Genomic DNA, 19,931 nt, shown 5'->3' on the forward strand with positions numbered 1-19,931 from the left:
TATCTGCTGAGTATTACCATATAGATAAGCAGAGGCCAGGCCTGTTATGTCCTTTATCTTTACTAGCCGATCATCTCTTCTAACAATCTCATGAGGAACATTGCCCTCATTTTAGAACTGTTTGCATGGACACGTGTGCGTGGACACACACACACACACACACACACACACACGCACACACACGGAAAGAGACTGAGAGGGACAGAGACAGAGAGAGGGAGAAACTAGTTCACCCTCCTGCAGCTAGGAAGTGAAAGACCTAGAATTTGAGCTCCCACTTGGGGCTTCAGAAGCTGGCTTTATAATCATATTAGAACACTGAGAAGGCCCACCATGTGCTAAGCATTGTTCAGTCCTTTAGGTCTCCTAGCAATCCTACAGAGCAGGGTCCTGTTATCTCAAAATAGTTAATAGCTTGCCAAAGGTCACATGGCCACGGAGCACTAAAGCTGGGATTCAGATGCAGGTAGCCAGGCCCTGGACCTGCATACTCTTTCCACGGACACACAGCTTTGTCCTGTGCAGGGAAGGCACATGGTAAAGTGGGCAAAAGCACAGTGGGTGCCAGCTGGGTGAATCCTGGCAGCGCAGGATGCCCTGCCAACTCCTATCCCAACCCTTCACCCCGACGGTCAAAGGAAGGTGAGGAATCTCTAAACGCAGGGGCCTGAATGAGCAGTGAGGAGGACCTCCCAGCAGGAGCGTGTTCGTAAGCTGCCCCGTACGCAAGGAAACTGTGCTGCCAAATCTAACAGAAGCCAGTTTCGGGCTTCAGGACAGGGTGAGAAGTTTGCAGATATCTGAATGTTTATCCTGACTGAGCAGTCTAAGTCCTTCTGAATCCCCCTTAGAATGTTTGTTTCTTGACAAGGTCTCCCTGTATTGCCCAGACTTGAACTCCTGGGCTCAGGAGATCCTTATGTCTCAGCCTCTTGAGTAGCCGAGACGACAGCCAGATGCCACTGTGCTCAGTTTGAATAGCTTTGTGTGTGTGAGTGGCTGGGTGGGGCTATGTAGGTTTTGCAGTAGATGAAAGTATTAATAAAATGTTTGTGGATGTTGAATGCAAATTGTGCTGAATATTAAGCAATACAATTAGTTCATTTATTTTAAGGGTTTTTTTTTTTTTTTTTTTTTTTTTTTTTTTTTTTTTTTTTTTTTTTTTTTTTTTTTGGTTCCTCGAATGCCTTCAGGGCACTTTTGGCCAGCGGGAGAGTTGTGAGGTTTGAACTCCAGCAACCTGAGGCTAACAGCTTTGTGGAAGCAGCCACTTAAAGGACTGAGCTAGGGCCAGGTCCCCTAGTTCATTTATTTTAGAACTTCATGACAGAAGCTGAAGCCCCTTGGCACCCATGTGTTATTTTGTTCAGGGAAAACTGTTCATTACTTTCCAATCATGTCTAGAAAGTCATCCTGGGGGTGGGATTTACAAGATTTTTTGTTAAAGAAACGTTCATCTACAAAATAATTATTTATTTATTTTTATTTATTTTTTAAAAATTATTTATTTATTTGTGTGTATGTGTGTGTGTGTGTGTGTGTGGCCAGCTCAGCCCACCAGGGGGCAGGGCTGGCTGGCATGTGGTGCTGGGGGATTGAACCGCGGTCCCTGGGCTTTGCTAAGCTTGTTCCAAGTAGGTGCTTTAGACCACTGAGCCATCTCACCAGCCCCTACAAAATAATTATTTAAAATATTCAATAGTAACGCCTGTTCATCAACTACATTGATTCAGTAACTAAACTGAACATCTACTGTACACAAAGTCATCTCAGAAAGCTGTGGAAGCAGAATGCCACAAAGCATTCCAAGCTGGGCTGGGGAGATATCTCGGCGGTTCTGAGGGCCTGCCTGGCAAGCATGATGACCCGGGTTCGATCCCTGTACTGCACGCCCTGGAACTCTGGCTTGTCCCTGCTGGCCACTAAAACTGGGCATGGTGGTGCACACCTGTAATCCCAGAGCTGAGGAGGCAGGGACAGCAGGATCACTGTGAGTCTGAGCTGCAAGAGCCTGTGCCAAATAAATAACAAAAATATTCCAAGCTTACACTTTAGTGGTAAAGGAAAATAACCAGAAAAAAAGTTAAATATAAGACATTTTGGATGGTAGTAAGCACTAAAAAAAATTAAGCAAGGAAAAGGGATGGGAGATAGCATGTGGCAATTTTCATAGGGTAGCCAAAAAAGACATCATAATACACAAATCCTTTAGATGCCTGATACATTTTTATATGCGACTAAAATAATGACGTTGGAGGCAATAAAGTATGCATACGCTAAGGTTCTAGACATTAGCACTTTTGGAGATCTGATCCATAATAGGAATCCCATATGCACCTACTTTCAATTTCGCTTTAATAATTCCCAAAGAGAATATAGTTTCTCAAAGAGAAGTAGAACGTTTTCTCTAGACCAGGAGCGCCCCAGAGCTCTGCGTTCTTGCTCTGGAGCAAAGCACTTGGATTCAGGTTTAGTCTTTTAATTCCCCAGAGCTCATACAAACATCTGGCACATAAAGACGAAAACAAGAGACTGGGTGTGGTGGCACCCACCTGTAATCCCAGCTCTTGGAAGGCCGTAAACAGGCGGATCACTACGAGTCCGATCTAGTAGTGAGACCCTGAACACCCTGTAGAGCCTTCCCTAAAATACAAAAAAAGGAAAAGAAGTTTGGAGACCGAGATCCACTGGACTCGCGTCCACGCGCTGGGACCACAGCCGCGGGTCTAAGGCGTGTAGGGGCCACCGGCACCGCTGCGCCACTGCACGCGGCGAGCAGGGGTCGGGGCGGGAGGGAAAGCCCAACTGCCTTTCCCTGGGGCTGCAACGCTCTCCGCAGTTTTTCCTCGCGGAGAGCAAGACCTCGGGCGAGGCCGCGTCCGCACCCCGGCGCGTCACCCTTCCGGAGCTGACCGCCCCACCCGGCTTCCGTACGCGGCCGGCGCCTCGCCCTCGCCCCGCCCCTTCACTCCGCGCCGCCCTCAGCGGCGGGCGCGTGGAGCGCGGCCTCTGGCGAGTGATCGGCGGCGCGGGGCGACCTGGCCGGGACGCGGGCTGAGGGGGGCCTGGCGTTCCGGGGCGAGGGCAGGGCGCCAGGCGGCGGTGGCGGGGCCATGCCGCGGTCGGACCTTGAGGAGGGGGCCGCGCTGGCTCCCGGGCACCCGCTGGCCAAGGGCTACCTGCCGGTGCCGCGGGGCGCCCCGGACGCGGAGGCGAGCGGCGAGCCGCAGAACGGACCCAAGGCCCTGTGCCCGGCGCTGAACGGGGTCCTCCCGCAGACGCCGCGGGCCCCGGAAGAGGAGACGCAGGCGCGGCTGCTGCCCACGGATGCGGGCGCGGACGCGGGGACCTCGGGGGGCGAGGGCGCGGCGCCCGCCCGGACGGCGCTGTCCCCGCGGCGCTTCGTCGTGCTGCTCATCTTCTGCTCGTACTCGCTGGTGAACGCCTTCCAGTGGATCCAGTACAGCATCATCAGCAACGTGTTCGAGGGCTTCTACGCGGTATCGCTTCTGCACATCGACTGGCTGTCCATGGTGTACATGCTGGCCTACGTGCCCCTCATCTTCCCGGCCACCTGGCTGCTGGACACGCGGGGCCTGCGCCTCACCGGCCTGCTGGGCTCCGGCCTCAACTGCTTGGGCGCCTGGGTCAAGTGCGGCAGCGTGCAGCGGCACCTCTTCTGGGTCACCATGCTGGGCCAGTGCCTGTGCTCCGTGGCCCAGGTCTTCATCCTGGGCTTGCCCTCCCGCATCGCCTCCGTGTGGTTTGGGCCCAAGGAGGTGTCCACAGCCTGTGCCACCGCCGTGCTGGGCAATCAGGTAAGGCCGGGAGATGGGGTGGAGTATGCGTTGCTAAACACCAGGAGAGGAGACACAGGCCTTGTGAACTGGACACATGAATGGGCCCCGGGAGATATCTGCAGGAGAAACGAGTACTTGTAAGATAAGAGGCTGTTTGTCTGTTTTCTTTTTTAGACTAGATCTTGCTGTAGTCCACTCTGACTGAATTTATTACCCAGTCCGGGCTGGCCTGGAACTCCTGCCATTTTCTTGCCTCATCCTCCCCTCAGTGCTGGGGTTATAGGCATGCACCATCACATATGCTAAAGAGTCAGTCTTTAAGGACAGAACTTTCAAAAGTAGCTTAGTTGGGGCTGGGAGATAGCTCAGTAGAATAAGTGCTTGCCTGGCAAGCGCAAGGTCCTGAGTTCAATCCCACCAAAAAAAAAAAAAAAAAAACTAGTGTAAAGTGACCTCCTTGATATCTTGCTTTGAAAATTACCTATAAAATAATTATTGGCCTGTGCATATGAATGTCTGAAAAAACCTGTCAATGTAATAATGAGCCGTACTTGCACAAGAATTATTGTTGTCCCCCGTGTGTGCTTTCCATAGGAAAGTAAGTATATTGGATTCTGGGAAATTGGTTGCAATGTTGAGTGATCATCGTGAATGACCCCTGTTTAGGTTTTTTTTTTTTTTAATGTATTTGGTACAGGGTCTTCAGGGTGTTCAGGTGTTCTGATCACTATGTAGATCAGACTCATAGTGTTTCTCCTCTTTTCAGCCTCCCAAGTGCTAGGATTATAGGCCCACCACAGCCGTTCTCAATCTCTGTCTCAGTGTACCCTAGGGTTGGGGCCAGCATAGCCGGCAGGGATGGAAACTGCCGTAGCTTTAGTCTGCTGAGCAGTCAGCACAGAGCCTGCACATAGTGGACTTGTGTAAAGGAACATTATTAAATCAGTGTTCTAGAGATAAAGGTGTCCCAGCATTACTGGGTCTGGTTCTGGATTTTTATCAGTAGGACAGTGTACAACAATCCGGAGCCACCTATGTAGTGGCGCACATCTGTAATCCCAGCACTCCTGAGGCTGAAGCAGGAGAATTACCATGAGTTTGAGGCCACCCTGGGTTACAAAGCGAGTTCAAAGCCAGCCTGAACTGCACAGGGAAACCCTGTCTCAAAAAAGATTAAAAAAAAAAAAAAAGTCTATGCACCAAACGTGTCTTCACATCCTAGTATATTGCTACAAGAGGTAGCTATGAAACAAAAGAGTTATTTTCTTCCTTCACATCTTACACTTGTTGCAAGATCACAGTAAGATTTGTTTAAAACACTGCAAAAGACTATATGTTTATTGCTTATATTTATTTTTTTCTCTCAAAGCACAGAAGAAGGTGTAGCTTGAACCATAGTTGCTGTGCACTCCATATGATTTCTGCCTGTATCTTTAGTTGGTTGCTTCTGTATTCAAGATTAATATCTTAGAGAGCATGAAAGTCTGTGGAAGCAGACTTCCTCCAGCAGCGCCCTTCTGGGCTTTCTGCAGTGTCCTTAGGTTGTCTCACCCATTCCTTAGCTTTAAGAATCGCGCCGTTGCTCTTTATTCCTGTTTTTTTTTTTTTTTTTTTTTGGTAGTGCTGAGCCTTCACACTAGCTACATATCCAGGCCTTTTTACTTGGAAAAAGGTCTTGCTAAGTTCCCCTTGAATTCCTGCCTCCTTGGTCTCCCCTTGAGATCCCAGGTGCTGGGATCCCAGGCATGAACCACCCTGCCGAGTTCCAAGAATGGTTTTGAGCCTAGTTTATGGAAGATAATTCAGAATAGTACTCGGTCTTATTGAGTGCTCACTAAGAACCTGAGAATGTGCTGAGTGCCTTGTATGCATGGTCATTTACTTTAATGCTGTAACCTATGAGCTGTTGGTCTCCCCATTTGATAGGGCAACTGAAGCTTGAAGGGTCAAAGATTTTTCTGTAGGTCACACAGCTAGTGTGACATTCACATTCAATCTGTCTGGTTTCTGAAGCCTGGCTTTTAATTGTAGGTCCTTATGCAGAAAGAACCTTTTGAGCCAACCAGATAACTCGGTGAATTAGGCAGATACACGGGGACCGGGTTAGATCCCCGATATGCAGTGCTGGCCCCGCCCCTGCTGAGCCATTGATTAAGACTGGGTGTGGTGGTATGTGCCTGTAATCTCAGCACTTGGGAGGCTGAAAACAGGAGGAACACTACAGGACCAATCTGTGTAGTGAGACTCTGTAGATCCTGTACTAAATACATTTAAAAAAAAAAACTTTTAAAACATAGATCAGATCATGTTCTTGCCCTGTGTTGAGCTGGCCAGTGGTTTCCTGTAGTGTTTGAAATATAAACTCTTTACTTGGAATTACAAATCTTACGAGGAAGTATACTAGGCTTATGCCTGCTTGAGGATCCATCTGGAATGTTCTTCCTCATTGGATCATGTGATTACATTCTTAGTCACTTCTTCAACTACTTTTGAATACTCAGTGGCATTTCCTGATCCCATTTAGCATTGTCTGGTTCACTCTTATTACATCCCATATTCTAGTTTTCCATGTGGCATTTTTCATTGTCTCACGATTATTGTTTACATATTTGTGTCCACTGTTGTTCAGTACTCATGTCTCTTCCCTGTCGTTAGATTGTGACTTTCAAGACCATAGGCAGTGGACTAGCTACCCACACCACATCACCAGCACTTATTACAGTGCCTGGCACTTCACAGACAGTTCTATAAAAGTGAGTGAGTGAGTGAGTAAATGTGCTTCCGACCTGCATAGGCACCGGCTGTGCATTTCTGCCTCAGTATCTCATCAGCACCCATGAAGTTAGCCTTGTCTCCAGTCTCATTTCTCTTCACCTCTCTCGCTGCTCTCTTAGCTTGGGGACCCTGTGCTCAGCTGATCTCCCTATCTGCCTTTTCCTTTTGTTCTGCACTGTCTTCCAGTGGGGGTCTTTCCTGTGCACAGATCTGTTCCCAGCTCTCCTTGCCCCCTGCAGTGCCTTCCATTATCCTTAGGGTAGAACACAAGCTCTCTGATGTGCGTCATGGAACCTCCAGATCTGCCTGCTGTGATGTTTCAGCTGCTAAATCCTCAGCTTCTCCACGCACATCTTCTGCTTGGAGCCAAACCGCACATGCCTACAGCTTCTCACAAGGTGGTGCCTGTCCCTCTTGGCCTTTGCACATAATGCCTTCCTGCCCTGGAACACTGCTTCACTTAGTGAACTGCCGTCTGCTCTGCTTTCCAGAAATTCTTTCCTATTCTTTTATTTTTCTTCAGTATTGGAGATTAAACCCAAGGCCTTCACACTGAGCTGCAGCCCCAGCGCTTTTCTTTTTTTTTTAGACAGGATCTTCCTAAGTTGCCAAATTGCCTGAACTGGGTTTGATTTGTAATCCTCCTGCTTCAGCTTCCTGGAGTGCCAGAATTATAGATCTGTTGTCTAGCATAGGTGCCCTGGGAGTCCCTCTCCAGTGTTCTGGTGTGGATGATAAATTATATGATTTTCCCAACCTTAGGACTCTACTGCTCCATCACAGGATTGAATCACTGCATTCTCTTGTAATTGCCTGTCTCTGCCCAGATTTTTTTGTAAAGGAGCAAATGAGATACTTGGTAAATGATATTATTTTTACCCCAGCCTCCTTGGACTCTTTCCATATCCCACAAAATCGTATATCCCACCACTGAACTTTCTTACTGTTTTGTTTCTATTTATCTTGTGATTATCATAGCCTTATTTGCTTAGTTGAGATGAAAGTCACATAACATAAAATTAACAATTTTATTTGTCTTTTTTTTTTTTTTTTTGATACTGGGAAACTGAACTGAGAACCTTAGGCTTGTGAGGTAGGCACTTAGGCCACTGAGTTATCTCCCCAGCCTGAAATTAAAATTTTAAAATGTTTACTTCACTGGCACTCTGTACATTCTCAGGGTAGTGCAACCATCATCTTTATGTAATTCCAAAACATTTTTATCTGCCCCTAAGTTTATGCAGTCGCTCCCTTTTCCCTCCTTCCTCTGACCTCTGGTAATCACTAATCTGCTTTCTCTGTGTGGCTTTACCTACGTTACCTCTGAATGTTTTGTATAAGTGGACCTATACACGATATGACCGTTATATCTGGCTTCTTTCACTTTTCATGTTTTTAAAGCTCAAGTTGTACCACTATATCAGTACTTCAATCCATTTTTATGTATAACTGTATGTGCCACATTTTATTTATTCATTATCACTATTCGTTATTCATTTGCCTTGTGGTCATATTTGGATATTGTGAATAGGGCAGTTGTGAGCATTCATGTATATTTATTTGAATACCTCTTTTAAGTTTTTTAGGTATATACCTAGTTGTGGAATTGCTAGGTCATGTGGTAATTATGCATTACAGCTTTTTGTGGAATTGCCTAACTGTTCTCCAGCATGGCTTACCCCCATTTTACAGTCTTATCAACAGTGTTTACAGGTTCCATCTTTTCTGTGTTCTTAGTCATTATTTTCTGTTGTTGACATTATTATTGTAACCATCCTAGTGGGTGGTTGGAGGTGGAATCTCATTGTCATTTTGATTTGCATTTCCCTAATGACTGATGTTGTTATTCATGCAGCAGTGTTTGTTGGCCATTTTTGTCTTCTTTAGAAAAATGTCTTTCCAAGTTCTTCACCCATTTGTAAATTGAGGTTTTGTCTTCCTGGCATTGAGCTGTAGGAGTTCTTAATTTTGAGTGCTAGCCCCTTGTCTGATACAAGACTTGCAAGTATTTTTTCCCATTCTTTTCTCAGCCTTTTTAAATACACTTTTACTCCTCTTTTTGATTGTAAGCATCCAAAGGGCAAAGCTATATCTTAAGCTGCTCTAGCAGAAGCATTCAGTTAGTAGGAACTCAGTGTTTGTTGAATAGGAAAGGGATTTGCCAGCAGCTTCCTTTTAATGATACACTAGTAGCAAAGGCATTTGAACATAGTTGATAAACAGTAGACACTAGTTTATCTTCCTCATGTCCTGTCAAGTACCAGTATTTACTTTTTTTCTCTAATGATAATGGCTGTTAACAGGACTGTCTCTTTTACAGCTTGGAACTGCAGTTGGATTTTTGCTACCTCCTGTTTTAGTGCCCAACACACAGAATAACTCAGATCTCCTGGCTGATAATATCAGCACCATGTTTTATGGAACATCGGGTGTTTCCACACTTTTATTTATTTTAACAGCAATTGGTAAGTGAATTATTTTCCCTAAAGCTTGGATAAATGCATGACAAACAGAGAAGACTAACTAATCCTGGAATTTTTTACTGATAGCATTTCAGATTCCGTTTGCTTGTTTCATTCTTGCCAGGTACTGTTGCTTAGGTAGTGAACTGCACACCCCTTGAGGTGAGCTCTGGTTCACTATATGATTTTAATATCACAAAGAGTCTTAAGACTAATTCATTTCATTTATCTCCCTACTAACTTCTCTTCCTGATAATGTTGGTTTCAAACACTTCCTTCCTGCCGCCTCTTCCCGTGTTCCTCTATATGGGCCGTATGTTATGCCCACCTGGCCAGGAACAAGTTCTTGTCATGCTTTGAAAAGATGCAGCTAAGCGTCTATCCTCCTTTTATTTATCAATCCTCCTCAGGGTCCCAAATTTAAAATTAACTGGGCCTGAAAATGTCGACCAGCAGTGATCCTAGGCAGCAGTGCGCTGTCCAGCAGAATTTCAAACTGTGGCAACTGTCTGCTTGTTAGGCCACTCCAGCAAGGCTCGGCTGCTGCCGCCCGTGCCAAGTCTTCTCACCTGGGCCTGTCTCGAAGCAGTCAGTCAGAATCAGCTGCATGCAGTCATCACCAGTTTGGAAGAAACATTGGGAAGGTCTGCTTTTTTAAGTTTGTTTTTAATGGGAAGCAGTTTGATTTCAGGGAAAAATGATTGGTAAGGTAGATTTAAGTAGCAGAGTTACCAGTGTAACAATAATAATGTCCTTTGGGCCGCTCAATATCTTACATGGCTTTGAAGAGGAAAGGAAGTATAAAGTTGAAAAGCCCTCTTTTCATCATTAAAATTTATAGTTAAACTGCTTTATAGTTGCAGATTTTAAGTATATGTATTAACTTTTACCATGACTATCCTAGTAATAAAAAAACTTATGTTTTATGATTCTCAAGTGTGAAATCCTTAGTTTTGAGAGAAACGTGTGCTGAAGACCCCAGAGCAGTGCTGGCGAACCTATGGTGAACGTGTGCTGCAGCGGCCTGTTGTCACCAAGAGCTCTGAAAGGTTCATCGGCACTGCTGTAGAATGTTTCAGTGGAGACTAAAGTTTTAAGACCCACACATAGGAAGCTCAGCCACACACTTAATTTTCCTTAGGATAATGAACAGAATATTCTGTGGTAACAAGTAAGGTATTCTGACATATGCTTGTGATGGTATTTATACTTCAATTAGGCAGGAGTGCTGTATTTATAGTGTGCAAACTACTGAAAAATGACATTATCCCTGTGCCATTTTAGCAGTTTAATAGTTTTAAAAGATAATTATACTGTCTGAGGAAACCCTCTTGCGTTTGCTTTTCTCATAGGTATGTTTGGCTTGCTGTATGAAATAGCAGTTATCGTCTATACAGTTGGTCCATCCTAGTGGACCTTCCATTAGGAATTTTTTTATAGATAAGATCTTGGTATATTGCCCAGGTGGGCTTCAACCTTCTCATCTTTCTGCCTCAGCTTCTTGAGCAGCTAGGATAGAGGCCTGGGTCACTGTGCATGCTAGCAAAAAGGACTTTTAAAGTATTAAATTCTCTTGCCTTTGCTTTTATATGTTGTCACATAAATTGCAGTTTTTCTTTTTATGATTATCAGGTAGGCGCTTATGCTGCTGAGCTATCTCCCTGGCCCCTAGTTTTTACTTTTATATCATCTTCAATTGGTTGTCTTTTTGGAAGAAGAAAGAGTAGTAAACTATGTACAAATTATAAATAAGTATGAAGTTAAATATATACTATATATTATATAAGTATATATTTGTTATAGTGGTACAAATATAAGATAATTATTTGCTGAAAAAAAGGCCAAAGAACACTAATAATAGATACGGACTGTAGCGTATTAACCTGTATTGCTTCAGAAATTAAGTGACCTTTTTATGCTTAATTGGTTATCTGTGTACAAATAGCTTATGAGTACAATGTGGAAATATAAATGGAAAAAAAGAACGGAAAAGAGGATGAAAAGAGGCTTACTGTCACGTTTGTTTTCCACCCTCCAATTTTAAAAATAAGGTAATAATATAGTCATGATATAAAAGTCTTACATTGAAGTTGTGACATTTAAATGGAGGATTTACTTGTTTCACTCATTTGCTGTTGAGAAAAATTCATAGCACTTTTAATATCCTTACTTATTTAAAATTCTTTAATTACTAAGAGATGATCCACATCCCCCTAAATTCTACCCATAATTACTTTGGAAAGCCAACTAAAAGTGTATAAAATAATTTAATTTACCTGAAGTTTTTAACCACATGACATATACTAAATTGATACCCAGCAGTCTCTGTAAAATCTTTCTTGAAGATTCAGGCTGTGGGACCTTTTCCTTTCCCTTAAAGAATGTATACATGAAAGGAGTCCATCCAGCATTTCTGGGAGTTAGTCCAGGCTTTCCACTGAAGTCCCCATTCTTTCTGGGTGAACTGCCACATCTGGGTGGTAGGTGTGCACCAAACGCGGTGAAGGCACAGATGTGCTGCTGTATTTTGTTGACTCCTCACAGCCATTTGAGGAAGGTATGGTTGCTATTTCCATTTTACAAGGGAGGAATTTGATCCCAGAACTTAAGTTTAATTTGCTCCAAATCATAGTTAATAAACACTCAAGATCAGATTTTTATATATGGAGCTGTATAAAACATAAGTCATTTTAATTTTTCCTTGGACATATTTTCTGTTCCAGTTCAAATTCCTCTTTAGAAGTTGTAATACTGTTATATTTAAAATCTGTTCTTGTGTAGCAGAGCAGTAACCTTATTGTTTCACTCAGATGTGTCAATTAAAATCTTTTCCTGAGTCTTTTCTGTCATGTGAATGACAGAAACCAAAGATAATGTCAGTAGAAATACTTGCTACTTCTTGTACTTAAGCCCAGGCATATACAACATATATGCAGAATTTCAGTTTGAGTTTTCTTTTTGAATGGTGACTGCGTGTAAACTGTAAACTTTTAACAGAAATATATTTTATTTACTCTGTAGAAATTTTATGTTTCTGAATGTGGCAAAATCTCTAATTTTTAAAAAGAGTATTTCTCAGAAAAGATAATATATTTTGTGCATCATTTGTACAATTACAAAATCCTTTTACATACTTCATGTCATGTAATCCTCATAACTGTGTTACGATTTCCATTCTATAGGTAAGAAAGCTAAAAGCCGAGATGCAGGCGTCCTCAGAGTCTCACAGGGAGAGAGGACAGAGCAGTGTTCAAACACCTTTTTCCTAAGAAAAGGTAGTAGATGTATATGTGCTTGAGTCACACAAGAACACAAAGTGAAATCAAAGGTGACGTTACAGTAGGCACGTGGCCCGCTGCGTGCACATGCTGGGAGGAGCGGTCAAGCACTGTCCAAGCATGCTTGGCCACTGTGTGTGCCTAAGGCCAGGGTGGCAGGCGTCCACTTCTGGAGGCACAGGGTTTTGTGGCGCAAATGTTTTAAGGAGAAGAGTAGGAGGCTCTCATTTTCAGTTTTGAGGAGAGAGGAAAAACCTTTTTCATCATGGTAATCCACTATCAGCAGTGTCATAGAGCAGTGGCCTTCTGTTTATCTTTTTCTTCACGCAGACTTAAACCTGACTTTACTACAATATGTACCTGCTAGATGGAGACTTGTTTAGCCAAGAGGTCATCTCAAACTAAGAGATAATACTTGTATTCAGAAACTAAAAGATAATACTTGAATTCAGAAAACAAATCTAGTGAAGACTGATAAGAATTATTTTCACTTTTGCATGAAACTTTGTGTTCAGATTTGAACCATTTAGATTTTTTTTTTTTAATTTTATTTATTTATTTGTGTGTGTGTGAGAGTGTGTGTGGCCAGCTCAGCCTACCAGGGGGCAGGGCTGGCTGGCATGTGGTGCTGGGGGATTGAACCGCGGTCTCTGTGCTTTGCTTAGCTTGTTCTAGATAGGTGCTTTAGACCACTGAGCCATCTCACCAGCCCAGAACCATTTAGATTTACTTTACTGTAAGTAAATAAACACCCAGGAAAGGGGCTGGATAGTAATGAAATACCTGTGACTGTCTTGTGAGCATACTTTTCACAGTCTGACAATTTGTGTACAACTGAGAGTTCTGTATTATCAATGTTAATAAAAGAGATGTCTCCTAAATAAGATACAAAGAGACTTTCAGAAAAAGGCACGGGGGGCCGGGGGAGGTGCTTGCCCTTAGCTTGGTTGTTTAAGCTCCTGCTCAGGAAAAGGCAGTCAGGAGCAGGATGCCGCAGTTTGATCCCCAGCTAGACCTGTTGTTCAGGCAGCCTGAGCCACCAAAAAGGCACCAAAGATCCTAGCAATACAAGGATCAGATAGAGTGAAAGGAGGAGGAAGAAGAAATTGGGACAGCTTAAAGGTTTCGCATCCACCAGTGCTACAGTGTAAGGATATTGAGTAGTCTGTGTTTATGAATTATGGCTCTTCTTGAATTAGTTGTGAGATCTATAAAAATAAATCTAATAGTATGTTTCAAAATAAATCCATAACTATGCTTTAGTTCGGTACATTTTACTTATCATAATTAATGGTTTGGGTCAGCAAAGAATTTTCTTTTTTAGTACAATATAGAATTGGAAAGTCATATTATTTTTTAATTTTTATTTATTTATTTATTTATTTTTGCAGAACTGGGCATTAAACTCAGGCCCTGTGCTTGCCAGGGAAGCGCTTATTCTACTGAGCCATCTCCTTGGCCCCTCGCATTTTTTAGAAGTACTAGGTTTTGTTTTTTTTTAAAGTCTGATTGGCTTTACTGATAGCATATGAACAATTTTGTGTTTAATATACAAGATGTGATCAAAATAGATGATGAATGTTTAAAAATAATTATTACAATAAAAGATATTGGGCCGGGGAGATGGCTCAGTAGGATAAGCACTTGACTGACAAATGCAAAGATCTGAGTTCAATCCCCGGTTCCACCAAAAAAAAAAAAAAAAAAACAATAAAAGATATTGGCATTAATCCTCCTCAGTATATTCCCCTTCACTTTGGACAAATTTATCACAACCTTTGTGCCACTTTTTAAAGCAGTTCTTGAAGACTTCCTAAGTGTCTCTGTAAGGTCTGACCAAAAGCTGTTGTCATTCAAGAGAAAGGCAAGCTTGTGAAAATACAGTGTGTCCTCAGCCGCCTTGCTCATTGGGTCTGGCATTGAGTGACTTTTGGCTCTTTCTCAAAATCAAAGTGACCATGAAAGGTAAACACTGTAAGGAAATGCAGGACATTGAGGCAGCCGTGACAGTGCGACTAAAGATGTAAAAGGGGGCTTCCAAGACTGCTGGAGACACCGATGAGAGTGAGGGCATAAGTATGTTTGAAATAGGAGAGAATAGTTTGAAGAGGGATTAATGGCCACATATCTTTTACTATAATAAATTAAAATGTCTTGTAACATTCGCTGTAGTTTTTAATTACCCTCCATCAATTTTCAAGTTATATTCCAGAGGTTCTGATTATTGAGCTTTCCAAACAGCGTCAAAATTTGTATTATATTTAAATTTCCGAATTATTTTAGTTGACAGCCAGGTTCGTTAGCTCTAGCCCACTTGTAGACTAAAAGGTGGCCCTCCCGGTTGGAAAAAGAAATTGTCATGAATAAAAGGAAGAAGCAAAAGAGAAAGAAAAGCAAAAATGGGAGATTACCAAGAAAGAAAGAAACATCAGAATTAAAAGCAAAAAGTTCTAAATCTTCCCTCAAAAGATTACATTTTTCCCTTGAATCTGTTTACTTTGTCTTTTCTTTGTAAATTTACCCTATTTCATTCTCAGGGGTGATTTTTAATGAAATCTCTGAAAACAAAGTGCTTTTAATAGCGTCATCTAACATTTGTGGTAACGCAGACTCAGTTACGTGGAAACCTGTTGCTACAAGATCAGCAGGTACAGGCATCTTACACTCCATGGTACAGTATTGTCCTCCTATTACAGTGAGAAATTTGGAGTGAATAGTTTACAATTTTGAGCTGTTACAAAGATGAGATTTTAATTCTTGACACACCTTCTCTTCTATAGCAGAATCCTCCCAAAATCTCCCTCTTGCCCAGTATTGTAGGCAGTTGCTAGCTTCTTCCCTGCACACCTAAAGGGGGCTGGGGATGTGAGCCAGTGTCGGAGCACTTGCCTCATTTGGTTAAGGCCCTGGGTTCAGTCTCCAGTTCTCTAACATAAAATGGATAAATAGATTTTTTTTTTTTTAAAGTATGGGAGGCCTTTTGATTCAAACAAGAGAATGGTGTGAAGTTTCTAACTAGAAAGGGTGCTGAAATTTATAGCATCAGACATCCTGCACTTTTGCCTCTTAGTTTTACCCTTACATTTGCCATATGCAGCTCTAGTAAGTCAACAAGAAAGACTTGCCCTCCCCCCAGGAATGCACCTGCACATGTGCCACCCCAGTGGTGTAACTGGATTAGACGGTGAACATTATACAAATTTCAGAAGAAAATAGTTCCCAATTTAAGGTAGAGCTCTAAAAGTTCAGTAGTATATTGGCTTATTCTACTTCTAATTATAAAAAATTGACTGAATTTAAAACTAGAATCCATGATGTGGTATAACCAGTGGCCAAGCTGGTGGCACTGGTGGTTTTGCAGCTCAGCTATGGGACTAGGCCAAATCTGTCTGGGTGTTAGAGTGCTGAGATGATGCCAAACTGGTCTTGATTTAGAACTTAGTGAAAATGAAATGCCTCACCATGAGAGCCTTTTACAGCTCTTTAAAATTAAACTGAATTGTCTGCTTACTAAGAAGTATACCTGTAAGTATATATGTCACAATATTCCCAATTACCTATATATTAACAATATATAATTCTTTTCATTTTCATGTACTTTCTCAGCATTCAAAGAAAAACCTCCATACCCACCAAGTCAGGCTCAAGCAGCTCTTCAAAACAATCCCCCCGAAGAGTACTCCTATAAGAAATCAATAGGAAACCTGTTTAAAAATATTCCTTTTGTCCTTCTGTTGATCTCTTATGGTAAGTGGTCTCACATTTTCTTTGAAGTCACTTTAAAGCTTTGAGCCCTATAAATTCTTTTCGTGTAATATGGTGGTTTGAATCTGAATGAGATTGGTTCATAAACTCTACAGCATAACCATGAACTTATATTTTGCACTAAAAGCAAAAATGCCAAGATAGGGGGGCCTGGCCCTAGCTCAGTCCTTTAAGCGGCTGCTTCCGCAAAGCTGTCAGCCTCAGGTTGCTGGAGTTCGAATCTCACAACTCTCCCGCTGGCCAAAAGTGCCCTGAAGGCATTCGAGGAACCAAAAAAAAAAAAAAAAAAAAACAAAAATTTTTTTTTTTGGTTTGTTTTAAAATACAAGAGAAAAACAGATCTCAAATAGAGAAATGCTGTCTTTTGTGAGTTCTCATAGTGTACCTTAGCCCCTTTATGACTGAATTTACAGCTCCTGGGAATGTGGGCAATGTCGGCAGTTCCTTTCTTTGACTGTCCACAGCTGCTATTTTGACTACTACAACAAAACTGGACATAAAGAGCCAGCCAAATAGTTCAGTGGACTAAAGCACCTGCTTAGGTAGGTGTAGCAACTGAGTTTTGATTCCTGGTGTGCTGTGCCGGTCTCTCCCCTGGGCCGTGCTGAGACAAGGATTGAGACTAGGCGTAGTGGCACACACCTATAATCCCAGTGCTTGGGAGGCTGAAAAAAGGAGGATGACAATGAGTCCAATCTGTGTAGTGAGACCCTGTAGACACTGCACTAAATACATTAAAAAATTAAGTTAAAAAAAGATGGACATGAGGGAGCTCACTGATCCCAGTCCTAACTTTTAAAAACAGTTATTATCCTCCTAGATCTTTACGGGGAGCCAACAGGTATTTATCCTCGCTTCTAACTCTGTAGCCCTAAGACAGAACTTGTTTGTACTTGTATAGGTACGAACACACTTGGTGCTCCTCAGCGTTTGCTCACGGTTTGGGCTTTGTCTCTCGCTTTAACACTGTTGGTGTTGCCCCCCAGGACCCCACTTCTGTCCTGCTTGCTTTCAGGAGTCAAGTCACTGCTGTCCCATTCTTTGCACAGGTTCCCGCCTGTGTTTCCACATATGCACCCTAGTATGCCATATGTTAAAATAGTAACAAATCGTGTTCTAATTTGAACTCAAAATTCCTTCCTCTGGATTAGCTCTTCTTTTTAGTGGGTGTTGTCAGCCCACTAATCTCAGCTCCTCTGGACCCATCAAGTGTGTCCACAGTCCCCTAGCTCGAAGGGTCACCAGCTATTTGCCACTTGTGCTTTGTCTGTTTCCCCATTTTTTTCCCCTGGAATATTTTAAAGCCAGTCTCAGATGTTATATCATCCCATCCTTGAATACTTCTATTTTGTTAGCAATCTCCTTGTCTAGGTTAAACCAAAAATTCAAAACTAGGAAGCAGAGAAAATGCACTGGCTCACATGATCTGTGATACGAAATTTATTTAAGGTTGTTGTTGAAGACGACTTTGTGTCACTCCCATACCCCTCAATGTTTTCTCACATAAAGCTGTTTTTCAGCCAAGGGTGGAACCAGTGCCTGCCGTGACATACTCATGCAGAGACACTGCCATTGCAAATACTTCCTTTCCAGTCTCTGTAATTTTGTGCCATTGCTGAGGTCCAGCCTCAGGCTCCAGGGAACAACAACCTGAGGAGAGAGGAAAGTGGGTGGTGAAGAAAAAGACTCAGAAACCTAGTGGGGTTAGGAGGGAAGAAGAGTGTCTCTTTTCAACCCAGAGCAAAATCAGTAGCCTTTATTTTTTATTTATTTATTTTTTTTTTAGTAGCCTTTATTTGTACATGAGTGATTACATAAATTTTATGCAAAAATCAGTAGATGTGAGTTTTCATCTGTAAGTGAGAAACAATTTAAATTTTGATCATTGTGAGTACACAATGATGTAGCAAGGGATAGGTGGAAGATTTCTGGGACAGAGCAAAGAGCACGGGTCTACCTGTGTGTCCCTTGTTAGAGCTTAGGTCACAGTACCGCAGTGATCCCTGCCAGAAAGTGTTTAGTGGCCTGACACATGACAGTGTATTGCCTGCCATGCTTCATGTTCTGTGTCGGTTGGCAGCATGGTTCTGCTCATGAGTCTGACATCTCTACAGGATTCCACTTCCAGTTACCAAGATGTAGAGAATATAATCTTGATTACATTTAAAGTCATACAGCCTTGCCTGAAGAAAGAAAAGTAGTATATTTACAAACTAATCCAATGACTAGCCCACAAAAATATGTGGCAACTTGATGTTTGGCAGAAGAGAACTTAATTAGCAAATTATTCTAGGGGAGTTGACCATATGGGGAATGTAAGGCAGACTTGAGAGATCTCTCCTTCATATCATGTGTAAAAATGAATCGCAGGGGATTTAGAGCTCAGAGCGTAAAATTCAGAAGTTTAGTGTTTTGGCAACAAATAAAACAGACTGTTTAAATTCTTAAGGATTTTTTAATGCACTTAACATAAATCCTAAAGAAAAATATTCATAAATACAGTTGCATCAAATAAGTGTTTTCTAAAAAGACACCATTTAAAAATATAAAAAACCAGTAGGCTGTGAAAAAGTAACTGCAGCGTACATAACTGACAGAGGGCTAGGATCCTAACATGAGAATAACTTGCAGATCTACTAAGAAAGAAATGCTTCTGAGAACAGCAGAGGGCGTTCCTGTGTGTGAGGGCACTGTTCACACTCTGCCTAGTCACACTAGTGATGGAGGATACATACATCACAGCCAGAATAGTGTCGACTCTAGTATGCATGTCACATTGCCATAAAACAAAACAAAACATCCCACAAATCTGATCAGGACAAATTTGACTAAAATATAAAGCTATGGAAACTCTGCTAGTAGTTATAAATGGATACAGTTACCCTGAAAAGTTGATGACCAAAAAGTAGTTCTCCTGGATATATTCTTGGAGAAACACTTGTATGTATGTAAGAACAGAAACAGTACTCATTGCAGTTTTGTTTCAAATAGTAAAAAACTGGGGAGGGAACCTAAATGTCTGTTGATAGAAGTAGAGATAACTATAAATATATTTGTGCAGTGGAATGAGCAGAGAAAACTAATGAACTAGAATGAAAAGTTTCAATGCAGGTAGAGCTCAAAGCCATAGTAGTTATATCATCAGGGCAAGTTAGAAATGGATTAAATAATATCCATTTGTATAAAGTTACTAATTGCCTTAGTGCATATATAGTAATATATAAAATTATACACCACAAGATCAAGTTAGGGGTTACTTTTGGGAAAGAAGAGGATAGGGGAGGAGAAGTTCTAAAAATTGAATCTGAGGAAAAAATGACAGAACATTAATGTTTGGCAAAGCTGGGTGATGAAGACTGGCCAAATAGTTCAGCGGAATTAAGCGCCTGCAAGCAGGTGCAGGTGCAGGGGCTGGGGATTTGATCCCTGGGCCTGCTGAGACAGCCATTGAGACTGGGTGCGGTGGCATGCGCCTGTAATCGTAGCTCTTGGGATTCTGTAAATAGGCAGATCACTATGAGTCCAATCTAGTAATGAGACCCTGACCACCCTGTAGACCCTGTCCTAAAATATATAAAAAAAAAAAAAAAAGCTGGGTGATGAGTAAGGTTTTTGTTACATTGTTCACTGTAGTGTTTATGTGTCTCCTATCAGAGAGAGAGACAGAGACACAGAGAAATTGTACTTAAATCTCAGTTAGGTTACAAAGTGCACCAAAATTCACATAATACATGCAAATAAATATTGGAGTTTAAACTTGCTCAGATAATTCTTCCTATTTTTATCTTTTAAAATATTCTTGCATTAATATTGGCTTGTATAACAAATTGCTCTGTAAATCTGATACAAAT

At 42.1% G+C, this 19,931-nt stretch overlaps 1 protein-coding gene across 3 annotated transcripts in view; it reads left to right on the plus strand.

Annotated features, from left to right (window-relative positions):
* Nucleotides 1-2,998: 2,998 nt before the first annotated feature.
* The window catches only part of Flvcr1 (feline leukemia virus subgroup C cellular receptor 1), a 44,493-nt gene continuing 27,560 nt past the window's right edge, over nt 2,999-19,931 (plus strand). The window contains exons 1-5 of one of the 3 annotated variants that reach the window (XR_002820191.1): nt 2,999-3,818; nt 8,896-9,040; nt 9,558-9,681; nt 10,983-11,088; nt 15,922-15,985. Coding sequence is in view for 1 of the 3 variants with exons in the window: in XM_004626862.2 (XP_004626919.1) it covers nt 3,114-3,818; nt 8,896-9,040; nt 15,922-16,062 (991 nt within the window). In the remaining 2 variants the exon portion in view is untranslated. Of the gene's footprint in view, nt 3,819-8,895; nt 9,041-9,557; nt 9,682-10,982; nt 11,089-15,921; nt 16,063-19,931 lie in introns of those variants that run through there. The other 2 variants (XR_002820190.1, XM_004626862.2) reach the window with 2 other exon arrangements.

The sequence above is a fragment of the Octodon degus genome, unplaced genomic scaffold, assembly GCF_000260255.1.
Source record: "Octodon degus isolate 3935 unplaced genomic scaffold, OctDeg1.0 scaffold00017, whole genome shotgun sequence".
In the NCBI taxonomy this organism is placed as follows: domain Eukaryota; kingdom Metazoa; phylum Chordata; class Mammalia; order Rodentia; family Octodontidae; genus Octodon; species Octodon degus.